At 36.9% G+C, this 14,936-nt stretch overlaps 2 protein-coding genes across 2 annotated transcripts; both read left to right on the top strand.

Moving 5' to 3' along the window:
• Positions 1-3,806, top strand: LOC121427968 (branched-chain-amino-acid aminotransferase-like protein 1). Its single transcript, XM_041624547.1, has 3 exons — positions 1-504; positions 1,749-1,954; positions 3,273-3,806. The coding sequence occupies exons 1-3, from the start codon at positions 227-229 to the stop codon at positions 3,716-3,718; spliced, it is 930 nt and encodes a 309-aa protein (XP_041480481.1). The 5' UTR covers positions 1-226; the 3' UTR covers positions 3,719-3,806.
• Positions 3,807-8,293: 4,487 nt separating this feature from the next.
• LOC121428100 (branched-chain-amino-acid aminotransferase-like protein 1) lies at positions 8,294-13,754 on the top strand. Its single transcript, XM_041624685.1, has 3 exons — positions 8,294-9,042; positions 11,140-11,345; positions 12,541-13,754. The coding sequence occupies exons 1-3, from the start codon at positions 8,756-8,758 to the stop codon at positions 12,984-12,986; spliced, it is 939 nt and encodes a 312-aa protein (XP_041480619.1). The 5' UTR covers positions 8,294-8,755; the 3' UTR covers positions 12,987-13,754.
• The last annotated feature ends 1,182 nt before the right edge of the window (positions 13,755-14,936 follow it).

Below are 14,936 nucleotides of genomic sequence, written 5' to 3'. Positions count from 1 at the left end.
TACAGAAGACTTTTCATCATACATTCGTGTAAAAGATCTAAGTCAGTCTGTGGACTTTAGAAACTTGAATGTGTGCATTAATTGATTTCAAATACGAATATCTTCTTTATAAACATAGTTGTTATTTGCCTACCACACATCTAGAAAACTTCAACTCTATTTGCACAGATATACGCACAAAAGGAAACCCTGTAACGCAATTTGAAATCTTTATTTTTCGATAACCATGTCTTCTCCTTTTAAAAATGGCGACGAGAGTAGGACGGTTCTTTGGTGCGTTCCGCGGGCAATCTCTACTGCTTTTGCGAAGTGCCTGAGCTACATCGAGGACACCGAAGTGTGGTTCGAACCCTACGTCTACACATACATGGCAAGAGTCGAGTATGAGCTGCACAGCAAACTTGTTATCCCGAAGGAGTATGAGGGAAATGAGGAAACCTTCCAGAAGGTTAAAGAGATGGTCGATTTGATTCTTCAATCAAAAACAGAAGCTGATCGTCTACCGTGAGTACCTTAATCCCTTTTGATTCATTCTAAGTGATACCCCCTACACACACACACACACCCACACCCACACCCCCTCCCACATACACACACACCCTCACATACACACACAGGATTTACATATAATTTTCACAAGAAAGATATGATGACTTGTATATTATATTTATTTTGAACTTCAACAAGTACGATATGATTTGCATATTATATACAGATATATATTGTTTTTTTTGCATTAATATGTCTTATTTATTGAAGGAAACCTTCGATAACAAGCTTTGCTTTCCAGAAGGTTCCTATTTCATTTCAAAATGTTATATTATATATTGCTTTACTTTGTAACTTTGTTAAAATTTTGGAATGAATAAATTCGTTATCAATCAATCAATGAAAATGTTGATTTTCAATTAACACCTTGTCTATCGTATGGCAAGCTCATGCCGGTCGCACACTATACGGTCTGACTGCGATCTGATTTTCTTGTTTTTGTCACTAAACTTTTCTTAAATATGTGAAAACTATATAATCGACTTGGGGTTATATTAGGAGTCATTGGATAAAATCAGGTCACCTTCCCGGCTTCCGGTGATCCTTAGCAAAAAGCTAGATCATCTACTGATTTCAAAGGGGTACTCCAGCCTAAAAAATAATATGATTCAAACAGGCAAAGAAAAAAATCAAACAAACGCAACACTGAAAATTTCATCAAAATCGTACACGTAATAACGAATTTAAGTCATTTAAAGATTTACATTATTTCGGAGATAGAGTTCTAACATGTCTTCATGAATATTCGAGAATATTCGATGAACAAATTGTTAATGCCATATCCGCACTTGCTCATTTGTATTTTATAACATGAAATTGGGTTCATTCAATTATTTCCTCTAAGAGGTAAACAGATTGGATTGGCAACTGTTTCAATGCATAAGATATTCATTGCTTAAACTTATTTTATCATAGGAGAGACATAATAACATAATATTCATGATAAAATAAAAAATAAAGAGGAAATATGATATCGTAGCCCACCCCCTAATGAATATTCACGACGACGTGCATAACGTTTTCACATGATATTGCTACACTTTAAAATTCCAATAGCTTCGTTATTTCTTATCATAATTATGATGAAATTCACTATTTTGCTTCATTTATGTAGATATAATAATTTTTTAAGCCTGGAGAGTATCCCTTTATATAATATTAACATTAACATCTACATATTTAATAACCATCAATCACAGATACGGATCGGTAAAGCGTCGCCTTGAAGCCTCTACTGCTAAACACGTGTTTGTCAAGGATATGGCTTTTGGAGTTCCTGACGGTTATCGTCAGTTTCTACCCAAGGGTTATCGGCATACATTTCTAATCAGGAATCCTCTCAGATCCATCTACTCGTACCGGAAGTCAATGTTTAAACAATTTTCTGAGTTAGGGTTGCTAGAAGGTGAGGTTCAAGGAGTTGATCTCCTAGGCAATTGCGACATGTGGGCGTGGGGCTTATGAAAAGGACCATTGAGTCGGGGTCCTGTGATCAGACCCCTTTTCGGACACTAAAAGAATAAAGTATTGTTCACCAAATATTCGCTGATGTGGTTTACGGTACACCATGTGGAGTGTTATAGATGCAGTGGATAGAAGAAGAAAAGGAATGGACAGGCGAGAAAGTGGAGATTTGAGAGTAGAGTATTCTATCTTGGAAGTAGTCCTGAAAAGGACTGTAAACCAGAAGAGATTGATGGGTTGAAAAATCAGCTTGAGTAGTAGGACCATGGACCTACCAGCAAAGTAGGTCCATGGTAGGACGGACATCTCTCTACTGCTTCTACTCCTCATCGCTACTCGCCGACTCATGCCAGCATCTCCTCATCCGTCCTACTACCCAAGCTGATTTTTCAACTCATCAATCTCTTCTGGATTACAGTCCTTTTCAGGACTACTTCCAAGAAAGAATACTCTACTCTCAATTCCCCTCTTTCTCGCCTATCCATTCCTTTTCTTCTTCTTTCCACTGCTTTTATACATGGTGTACCGAAAACCACATCAGCGATTGTACATGACACCATGCAAACCTTCAAACAACATCCAAACCCTATATTGTTAGTGTATCATCAAAGACAGTATAGAGAGACGAGGGACATTGTAACACTTTTATTTCCTAATTTGACTTATCAACGTTATTAAGCCTAAATACTTGCTTGAACCTAACTAAAACAAAATATGCATATCTTGGCTTGGCATATGAATAGGTTTTTGTTCAGTTGAACAATTAATTTAGGAGCTAATATCATTTCAAAATAAGAGATTTGTTTCTTCTATGGATTGGAAAGCGCTGTTTAGTTACATTTACCCCTGTTACAATTGTCCCCGGTCTCTCCTATTAGATACATGTACACTAGTTGTATAGACCTACCTTGTAATGTTAGATTGAACATCTTCTGATATGAAAAATCTTGACTTTTATGGGTTTTTTTTTAATCCTGATACGTTCCCAACTTGGTGTGTGGTTTAGAGTAATGTATGCTGATTAATAATTTTTGGCAAGTTCCTTTTCTATCTTCATATATATATCTTGCGGTTCGCCTGACAACATGAGGCCATAGAATAATAATCAACAGTGTCGTAGCTTTTTATACTCTTAACTTTGAAATTTCTTGTATCGGATTTCAAGAATATAGGTAGGCAATTTTGACGATCCTTATAAAAATCTCGAAGGTGTAATATTTCTTGTAAAATTCATGATCTTGTTTCATTTGGATTACTAGGTGATGCAGCCGATGAAAGTACGTATGATCTCGAGCGCCATGATCGTTATTTCGCTCCAGGATACTTCGTAAAGGAAGTCTACGACCTCTGGAAGTATCTTCAAGACTCTGGGATTGATCCTAACCCTCTCATTATTGACGGTGATGATCTACTCACCAAACCAGCTGAGACGCTTTCAGCTTACTGTGCTGCAGTGGGGTTGCCTTATAACGACAGCTTACTCCAATGGGATGAATCGGTAGAAGCCTTCAAGAAGATGAAAGCTTCCGGCGACAATGTTCTCATGGATGTTGTGAATTTCTACGGAACTGCCATGAAAAGCAGTTGCTTTTTTCCTGCAAGTAAACCTGTACCACGTGATCAGCTACCGGCTGACGTCATTAGGTGCTCTGAAAAAGTGATGGCCTACTTTGATGAAATGTATGAAGCTCGAATAAAAGTTTAGATGTCATCATTGGTATAACCACCAATGTTAATGCACAAGGCCTTGAAATGGAGTTCCACAAGGTTACATATTTGAACCATTACTCGATCTATTTGCTGAAGAGATAGGGTATGGAGTAACAAAATGATCGTTTTCAGTGTATCCATTATTCCAATTAACCTTTCTGTCATCATTCATTTCACTTATTCTCAGCATTTCCATGTATCTATAGGGTCCTCTAACTTTGGTAAAAGAATTTAATTGTTGCGACAGGAGAAAATGAGAAACAAAAGTGGCTGAAACCTACAACGAATAAACAAGTTATGACTGTAATAGTAAAATGATTTAAATCTAAATTGGGTAATTCGAAGGGTTGATTTGATAAAGTGCATGGTTAAGAACATCCTCACATTTTGTCATTAATTGCTTGTCATGTATTTTTCCTACAGGCACCCATTCTATTTAGCGTATATGAGTTTTATATGTAGTAAAAAGGGAAATGTTAAACTTTTGAAATTTTTGTTGAATTTTTGTCATTTTGTGTAATGCTACGAAAGGAAGCACTCGATCAATCAATTTCGATATTCTATTTTCAAAGAATTTTCTAATTTAATTGGATTCATCCTGAAACTGAAAATGATGAGAGAATTAGATCTAACATAACTTAGAAAAGGGAAATATTTTACATGACAAGAAATAAAATACAAATAAAATATCGAATGTGTTACATCATCCTTTCCCTCAATGTTTGGTGGGTGTGTGTGCGTATGCATGCGTGCATATCCGTGCGTGTGTGAACTTGGATGTGTGTATTGGTGTGAATGAGAGTTTGGGTGGGTGTATGTGCGTGTGTTGCGTGGTTGCATGTATATTCAGTCAGTATTTCCGATTTATTTGATATCATGTTCCATGCATTTGTAATCTTGTGCTTGTATTTAATCTACAATATACTGTCCAATGAGTATATTTAAGTAATTTGTTGTAAATTATAAAGTAATACCTTTCAACTTGCTGGTGATAAAAACTAAAGAAAATCATTATACTTATATATGTACGTACAATATGCTTGAATGCTTATTACATGAATGTTTGAACCTAAAAGAGACACAATCATGTCGGATTATTTTGTCTTTCAATCTCATGACGTAGTTGACATCGGCATAATGTCTTATTGCAAGGCATGATTCATTTTTACAGGAAATTAAACGGCGACAATTGCACCGATGGAAAATCTCCACATGAAGCTCAACATAGAACCTTACCTCAAGAAATAAATAAACCCTGATCCTTATCTTCACATTATTCTCAACCAAAACATGAATACAATCCTAACTCTAACCCTATGCCCGCTGAGATATTAAGACCTGGGGTCCGTTGCAGAAAGAGTTGCGTTTGAACGCAAGTCAAAAAATCAATCGCAAGTCCATAATGTGCGCTGTTGATTGGTTGAAAATCAAGTTGCGCGTGATCTTTACAGTTGCGTTTGATTGCAACTCTTTCTGCAACGGGCCCCAGAGCAGATGGTGCAAAAACAAATGTCATGTCACCATCAAAACATACCATCAGTGAACTTGCTAAGTATAACATAAAAATAGAACATTATATTGAAGAGATTGATACCATTGGTGGAGGAACGACTTGGAAGATGTGAATATGCATCGAATCACAATTTGGTGGTCATTTTCACGTTTTCGTACAAGTTGAATGAAAAAGGGTGAGAGTGGGGAAGGCTGACGCCCCCTACCCACGGCATTGACGTCATCGCCCGACGTCATCATAATTAACGCCCTTCCCCCATCATTATTTTGAAGTTTAATGATTAACCATACATCCTAAAATGAATGGTCATTAAAAACAACCGAAAAAGTAACAACAATAAACCAATATTCTACTTTAATGACTCCTTAGTAGAAAAGACGATTTGATCAGCAATTCCAAATCTACCCTCAGGAATACAAGACATACAAAAATCAGCGCAGTTAATTGCTGAATTTGTTTAAATCGGAGTAATTTCATAGTTGATATTGGTCCATTCTGTTTTTTTTTCAATATTAGCACAGCCCTATAAACCTATACGCACCCTGGAAATAAGTCTTGAGCCATTAAAGCAGAAGTTTAACCTGGTAGGTGTTTCATAAAGCTCTTCGTAATTAAAGATCGACTTTAAAGGTCAAGTCCACCTCAGAAAAATTTTGATTTGAATCAATAGAAAAAAAATCAAACAAGCACAATGCTGAAAATTTCTTTAAAATCGGATGTAAAGTAAGAAAGTTATGACATTTCAAAGTTTCGCTTATTTTCAACAAAATAGTTATACGAACGAGACAGTTACATCCAAATAAGAGAGTCGATGATGTCACTCACTCACTATTTCTTTTTTTATTTATTGTTTGAATTATGCAATATTTAAATTTTTTTCAAAATTTGACGATTAGGACCTCCTTGCCTGAAGCACAAAATGTTAAAATAATGGAATTCTACGTGTTCAGGGAGGAATGAAACTTCATTTCACATGACAATGACGAGAAAAAAAATCATATTTCATATAATGAAATGCGAAAGAAATAGTGAGTGATTGATGTCATCAACTCTCATTTGGATGTAACTGGCTCGTTCATATAACTATTTTGTTGAAAATAAGCGAAACTTTAAAATGCTATAAATTTCTTATTTCACATCCGATTTTGATGAAATTTTCAGTGTTAAGCTTGTTGAATGTTATCTTTTTATTCAAATCAAGTTTTGTTGGGGTGGACTTGTCCTTTAAGAACGACTGGTGAACCTTTCTTGAGGTAAATTGTATATGCATTGCCGGGATGCATTGGCGATGGATAAGCGTGTAAGAAAGGTTCACCGGTCGCTCTTAAAGTCGCTCTTAACTTACGAACAGCTTTATGAAACGCTCCCTTGTCTGTATCGACACTATTATCATGGACCTTCTACCTCTAGACTTCATTGGAGAGTTGAGAATTTGACCTACATTTCTGTCCCTATATTGGCCGAGGGATGGCAATGACCTCATTCACGATCAAGATGTGGCATTGATCACGAATCTTGTTTGTGTTCAGGCCGAATCTCATTGAAGGGCAACTAGCTAAAGGCCACCGCACTGCTCCACGATCCGATTTTGGAACAAATGGCCCATTGCTTATTTTCTGAAATTGTGAATGAAAAGTATCTTCTTATTTGACGTTCAAATTTAAAAATGTTAGATGATTGGAAGCGTTTATTTTGGAGTAAAAAAAACCAAATTAGTTATAAATCGTAGCCAATCGTACAATTGCTATGACGCCAATATAAAAGACATATTTTAGATTTATGATAGGTATTAATTATTCATTTTATATATGTGTTTGTGAAGTTATACATGTACATGTACAACAGCTTTGGCAACTCTTTTATTTAAATATTGTGATAATATATACACATATATACATATATATATACACACACACACGATTACAAACAAAAGAGGGTCAAAGACTGAATCCTTTGAACCCCAACGTCTCGATTTTTTTCAGTTGACGTTTTGTTGGAAATTCATCTTACAATTAGGTATTTTCGCAGTTAATGATGAAATTCATGTGAAAAGTCTTTCAATAGCCTGAAGAACAGCTCAACGAAACAGTCGAGGTTAAGTCGACATAATTCAATCTCGTTATTACCGCTCTTAACAACAAAAACGTTAAAGATCGTTTCACGAAAATGGGGAAAAAACACTAACGTCGGCAAAGTAAACACTCGTATATGTGTCAGATTGAGTCAGCCTCATAAACACCTCCTTCTCACAATAATATTATACAGATATTGCCTACCAATAGTTTGAATATAACATTTCCTCTCCCCGATGGAGTTGTATTTTTCCCAAGGGATTATATTTTGCCCGAAGCGCGCAGCGCTGAGGGAAAATATTATCCCGAGGGGAAAATATAGCGTCTGAAGGGAGTTGAAATGTTATTTATAAAACGATAGACCTGATAGACCAGGCATTATCTGTTATACTTTATAGTATATGTGGATTCGCCATCAGAAATTGCATTCATCATCTGGCTCAGACCCGAAATTCTTGCTACAACTCTGATCCATCTACGTCATAATAATTTTTTTTTGGAAAATACACCAAACGCGTTCTTCATGCAATCGACGCGTTAACATTATAGCGCGTACATCAAATAATCAAGGCATGTATATATATATATATATATACATACCTTGTTACGCAACTTGTATGCAGCGAGTGACGTCACCTTAGTGAATATAACGCCGCAATTGAAAATACAACGCAGTATATTCCCTGAGGTGACGTCAAAACCTAGAATTTAACAAATGCGATCCTCGCCGATATGGTCACGTGATGGCGTATTGACCTATCACTGATTCGAATCTACATAACCTATGTAATATATTATTTCATAGCATACATTAACCATAAAACATATAGGCCTATACAACACATAAATACCATATCTTGTGATTTCTTTGACCTTTAGTCCGGCCTTTAGTCAACCACTGCATTTTATAGGTCAATGGGTAAAATTCCTAGGCACCCGGCCAAACTGGGATGTTGATATAAAGTCACCTGCAGTATATAAGCAGGTCATTTTCGCGGTGAAACAGGAGCTTCATCGAGTACTTAGTAATAGAAATTCATCTCTATAATTCTCCTTAAACAGCGGGCTGAACTAACACTGTCTTTCCAAAATATGGAGGCATTCTGACACGTGGCATCAATATCGTTCCCAAACAAAAGTGAAAGGAGCAATCAAATTGTTATTTGTACACGTTGAAACTTAGTGCAGAATCTTTGACAGACACAGATTTGGAACTTTGATGACACAAACGACTTTGAATTACAAGGTGAATCGTTCAAGAGCTGGTTATTCAGAACTTTTACCAATGACTTCGAGTTAACATTGTCCAGATTATTGCATTAGGTTATCATCAATGCGTCAACTTGACGTACTTTTTCAGGAGAGATTGAAATCTGATCTGCTATTCGCGCACTGAAATAATCTTCCATGTGTTACTTTTTATCATAATTGAAAGTTTTTCATCAAGATGTCTTCTACCGAAAATGGCCATGCTAGTAAGGATGGAAGTAAGACCATTCTTTGGTGCGTACCGCGGGCAATCTCTACTGCTTTTGCCAAGTGTCTGAGCAACATCGAGGACACCGAAGTGTGGTTCGAACCCTACACCTACAGCTATGTGACACGAGTGGAGTACGAGCTGCAGACCAAGCTCGCTATTCCAACAGAGTATGAGGGAAATGAGGAAACCTTCCAGAAGGCCAAAGAGATGCTTGATTTATTATCTCAAACTAAGAATGAAGCTCATCGCCTCCCGTAAGTGTTTCCTTTTAATCTAAAGCAAAATCATATTTATTCTGCCAACCCATGTACGGTTTCATTTCACGACATTTTACTAAACCAATTGTGATTATTTTATCCCTTGTATGCCGAAGCAGACTTATACAGTGCGTAACCAAAAAAAGGTTTACACTTAGAAAAAAATCCTGTCAGATTATACATTAAAAACCTGAAGATATTTCCATATTTTGATATTGGTACATATCCAAAGCAAATGACGATTAAACTGGCGGAAAATATTTACGCTTGAGTGAGCACCACTTACTTTTGAAAAGTTAGTAAAAAAATGATTTGCGCAGAACTTTGAAATAGTTATGTGAATAAAAGTAGACCTTAATCATGAAGAACACGTGGAATTTAGCCAGTAAAATTGATTTGAAGATATCTTTTACCTTTTTTAAAACTTTTCCTTGCCCAAATCACTTCGAAGAATGCACTGCGTCCAAAGAGGTGTGATTTACGTGAATGGCTTTGGCTTGATTTTCATTGTTAATCATTGTCAAACTTGCGGAAAGTGTGGATAAACAAGAATTAAATGAAAAACAAAATGTGAACCCACTTTAAGTGATAATTTTTTGTGAAAGAATGCTGGAGATGTCTGATATAAACTTTGTTCAGATTCAGTTGTCCGCAGATCCAGCTGGAACAAAAAAAGGGTAAATTTTGTATTGACTAAGTGTTAAAATTTCAATTTAGGTGGCGAAATTTTTACAAAATGCTTGAATGTATCCCTTTTATTTCAATTGACTAAAAGTGCAAGGGAAATGTATGAGAAATGTTTCGCTGGATAAGTTTGATTTCGCCCTTTTCCCTTGACACAGGGTGAAAATGAGTATTCTGCGCATACAGATTTCTGCGAGCTTTACAAAAATGGACAGTGCTCACTCAAATGTAACATTCTGACAAAACTTTTACTTTCCGATAGATGAGACCCAAACCCAAGAATATATGTGAAAAATTACCCACATGTTGTATATTTTTCAATTCCCATGGCCTTTTCAAAGTGTAAACTTTATTTGATACGCACTGTATATGTTGTGATCCCAAGTTTATGTTTCTAATAATAATAATAGACAGTTCTTGTATAGCGCATAACACATTATAAATAACGTCTCTATGTGCTTCCAAAGGACTTGGATATTATTACCCTGGCTTTAGCCTCGCAGCCTTTTACAGCGCGCTGGCATTTCAAGGAATAAATTCCTGCCAGGTACCCATTTACCTCACCTGGGTTGAGTGCAGCACAATGTGGATAAATTTCTTGCTGAAGGAAACTACGCCATGGCTGGGATTTGAACCCACGACCCTCTGTTTCAAAGTCCGGAGACTAATCCACTGGGCCACAACGCTCCACTATTTTATAATGGGCACATATTGGTTTAGTAACATGCAGTAGAAATAAATTCGTGGATTTTAAAAGGAGCGTTCTAAAGCATGAAAGGTAAAGTCACACTCTTCGTCGGTGCCCATGATGCGACCATGATGAATACATATACAGTGCGTCCGAGAAAAAAAAGAAATTGTAATTCAGTGTATTTTCTGCCTTCGTAATCATAAGTTTGCTTCACTTATCATTGGACTATCATGCTGCTCAATGCATTTTCTTTGCATTGCATTGTGGGTTATCACTCGGGCCAGATCGGGTGCATGTAGATGAGGATTAATTTGAGATGGTGCCTATACAAGCCTGCTGGTTCAATGCAGTTTCTGATCCATGAGGGGGGGGGGGTCACATCCGGCCTGTGCCCCCCCCCCCCCATTTTGAGAGCCATCAATATTTTAATGCAAACATATATAATTTATATGTATTTCATTTGATTTAATTTTTTGCTTCTCAAATTTACCTCAGGAAAATGTGCACCCCCCCCCTTGCAAAATGTTGGATCCGCCCCAGACTGATTTGTATTGGCTTTGAGATCTTTGTGTCCTTGGCAGAATACACGGTATATCTCCAATACAGAGGAGAGACTCTTCGGTTAAACTTAACATTCAATTTCAATATTAACATTAATAGCAATAATAACGCTACATCAATTATCATAGATTAACATTCTAATTTCTTACCATTTACAGATACGGATCGGTAAAGCATCGCCTTGAGGCCTCTACTGCTAAACACGTGTTTGTCAAGGATATGGCTTTTGGAGTTCCTGATGGGTATCGTCAGTTTCTACCCAAGGGTTATCGGCATACATTTCTCATCAGGAATCCTCACAGATCCATCTACTCGTACCGGAAGTCAATGTTTAAACAGTTTTCTGAATTAGGGTTGCTAGAAGGTGAGGTCATTTTTAACTCACTTACGAAGGGCAACGATTAAAATCAATGGTCCAAGAATTTTGAGGGGACCGGGCTTAACGTATAAAAGCGAGCAAGATTTCTTTAGCCTTTGAAATAATTGGGAAAAATTATAAATTTTAACAATTATTCACAAAACGATATCATATTCTAGTTCACCATTTTCCTTTCCTTTCATCAAAACATAGGCAATGATCTTTTAGGGGTGTGGTTGAACGGCCAAAAGATGAAATCACCCCCCCCCCCCATCACAAATTATCGGTTTAGTAGGTCACATGACCCAGACCTTTTTCCCTCCGGCCAATCCCTAGCTGGTTTCTTTTTTTCTTTCTCTTTCCACCTTTTTTTGCCTGTGCTCGGACTCTGACAAGACGAAACCTCCAAGTCTAAATCAGGGGCGGATCCGGAATTTTTTTAGAAAGAGGGCACATTTTTCCCCGATGAAAAATTTGGTCCAAGAAAAAAAATTAACAAGCAAAAAAAGGGGGCTTCACTTTCAAAGGGGGGGGGGGGCACACTTCTGTTTTAACGGCATTTTTACATTACAAATTTCAATTGTGCCTCTCAAGGGGGACACGGGCAGAGTGCCCCCCCCCCTGGATCCGGGAGAGGTCTAAACAGCTGGTCTTGAAAAAATAATTTACCTTTCGAGATATTGTAAAAAGGTAAGCCTATTTATTTGTATAGATAAGAAAGAACTAAATTGTTTTGAGAAGAAGATGTTTCGCTTATAATTATTGCGGTATAAATCTATATATTAACATGATTAGAATGTAAGAAGTCAATTGGAAGTAGAATATAGCACAGTGGCGTCATTAGCTCCCCAAAAGTGAAGGGGGCTAGATATGGCGTATCGGGCAGAACTTATATTTTTAATAAAAGTTGAGAGCGAGCAAAGCAAGCCAGCAGAAGAGTTTAGACATTTTTATTACAAAAATCAAATTTTGTGATACATTGTGACACAATGTTCAGAAAATAATATTATATTTCACCCTGCTCTCTTTCCTTTTTCTCTTTTTTTTTCTTGGTCGTTTATGCCACTGGTACAACACTACACTGCTCAAGAAGTTGCATTATGGGTCAGGGAAGCGGCCATATTTGGGTTAGGTGATGCTATTAAACACCTGCTGGCTCGTATCTGCTTCAAAATCTTACTTTGAATATTTTTATTGGTAGGTGAAGCAGCGGACGAAAAAACGTATGATGTTGAGCGTCATGATCGTTTCTTTGCTCCTGGGTGCTTCGTAAAGGAAGTCTACGACCTCTGGAAGTATCTCCAAGACTCTGGGATTGATCCTAACCCTCTCATCATTGACGGTGATGATCTACTTACCAAACCAGCTGAGACGCTTTCAGCTTACTGTGCTGCCGTGGGGTTGCCTTATAACGATAGCTTACTCCAATGGGATGCATCGGTAGAAGCTTTCAACAAGATGAAAGCTTGTGGCGACAATCTTCTAATGGACATCGTGAATTTTTATGGAACGGCCATGAAAAGTAGCTGCTTTCTGCCTCCAAGTAAATTTTTATCACGTGATCAGCTACCGGCTGACGTCATTAGGTGCTCTGATAAGGTTATGCCCTATTTTGATGAAATGTATGAAGCTAGATTGAAAGTTTAGATGTCGATCTTTTTTTTGTATTACCACCAATGCCTTTGAATGGAGTTCCACAAGGTTCACTATTAGAACCTTGCGTACTTATGGATGATCTATTGAGTACAACCATCGGCCCTCTATCATGATTTTTTTTTCAGAACATCTATATAAGGCCATGTGATTGTTTCATAAAGCTGTTCGTAAGTTAAGAGAGACTTTAGGAATGACCGGTGAACCTCTCTTACGCGCTAAAATCACAAATGAACATTTCATTTATAGAAAGGTAAAATAGCTTCATGAAATGACCCCCAGGCCATTTTCCCTCATCAATTTTCGTAATGGTCAGGGCTTACTTCAAATTGTGAATAATTCGACTAACATTAGTCATACCGCCAACTCAATTCATGAATCAAATTTGCACTTTTTAATATACATTAGCCATTCCATCAAAAAATAATGTTTTCATAGTGTTTTAACTAGAATCCCCGAGCTTTGACTATCATAATTTCCTGATCTTCTTTGAATAGGCCTAACATATTTTTTTCTGGATGTAGGCCTACAACATAAACCAAGGGATGTTTTACAAAAAATAAACAAAAAAATATAAAAATGTATTTATAAGAGTGACTAATATACTCCCACCCCAAAAATGATAAATAAATAAAAATTAAGAGAGGATTGAATCGATAAAAAAACTCTGAGTAGAGGTGCCGTAGCCGGGTGGTCTAAGGCGCCTGGCTATACATGGAAAGTCCGGGGTTCGATCCCCGGCCGCGACACTTATGAAAATCCATAATTTATTGTTCGAAATAGACATGAAATGAAATACTCCGAAAATTTGCTTTTCCCAATTGATCGTGGGCCGTGCAGCCAGATCGACGAGGCTCTATCCCTTTAATTGTTGAACGCCAAACAGGGTAGCAGCAACTCCCATCTTTTAACGTCTTTTGGTCTGACGCGGCCGGGGATTGAACCCCTGACTTCCCGGTTGTGAGACGGACTCTCTACCAACTGAGCCAACACAACGGTTGACATGCCCGTGAGCAAGGCATTTAATGTACACTGCTCTTTTATCCTGCTTTCAAATAAATGGAAATGCTATATTGGTAACTTGGAGTGCACTTGTTTTAAAGAAAATAATGAATGAAAGTATTTATGAATAACTGCAAAATATAAAAGAAATAAGATATATCAATGAATATAAATAGGTAAATAGATAAATGGATATTGATAAATTATAAGAGGCAATAATTAAGATGGACCAAAAAGGTAAAAAAATTACGGTCTGATTCGAATTATTTTGGGGGTTTCTGTTTTCTTTACCCGTTTTCTATAAAGACTTAGGCAGAGTTTTCACGTATTTAAGCTCAATGCTTAACAGCATGTAAAGTGGACAATTGACATTGTTACGCATTAACGGGATTATTATTTATGATTGTTTGTATGATCATGGGCGGAAATCCAAGGTGGGGACGCGCCCCCCTCCCCACCCAAACTAGTAGGGGGACACAATATCAAATGTCCCCCTACTATTTTGGGTCTTTTATGATGGAAAGAAATATATCATTCAAAATCGAAATAAAACATTATTTTGGACGAGATGACCTTACTTTTTTGGTCATAACCTTCTTTTTTTTGCTTATCAAATTTATTTATTTATTTTGGTGGAAATGACCTTACGTTTGGGGTGATAGCCTTATTTTTTTCCTTCTCAAATTTTCCAGCCTTGGTCCCCCTATCTTTGGGGAGATTGTATATGATCGCATGATACTCGATTACAAGTCAATCACTCAAATAAAAAAATGGTGATTACTTATTACATGCTTTAAACATCCACGTTCAACCGACGGAGGTGTTTATGATTTTTTTCTTTTTAAACAGAAGAACAATACAATATAAAAACAATGTAAAAGAAAAGGAAATATTTATTTTATAGCAATATATTCAAAGAAAGTGGAACTGTGTTGTAATATT

The sequence above is a fragment of the Lytechinus variegatus genome, chromosome 14 (genome assembly GCF_018143015.1).
Source record: "Lytechinus variegatus isolate NC3 chromosome 14, Lvar_3.0, whole genome shotgun sequence".
In the NCBI taxonomy this organism is placed as follows: Eukaryota; Metazoa; Echinodermata; class Echinoidea; order Temnopleuroida; family Toxopneustidae; genus Lytechinus; species Lytechinus variegatus.
This window is presented reverse-complemented; position numbering and strand designations above follow the sequence as displayed.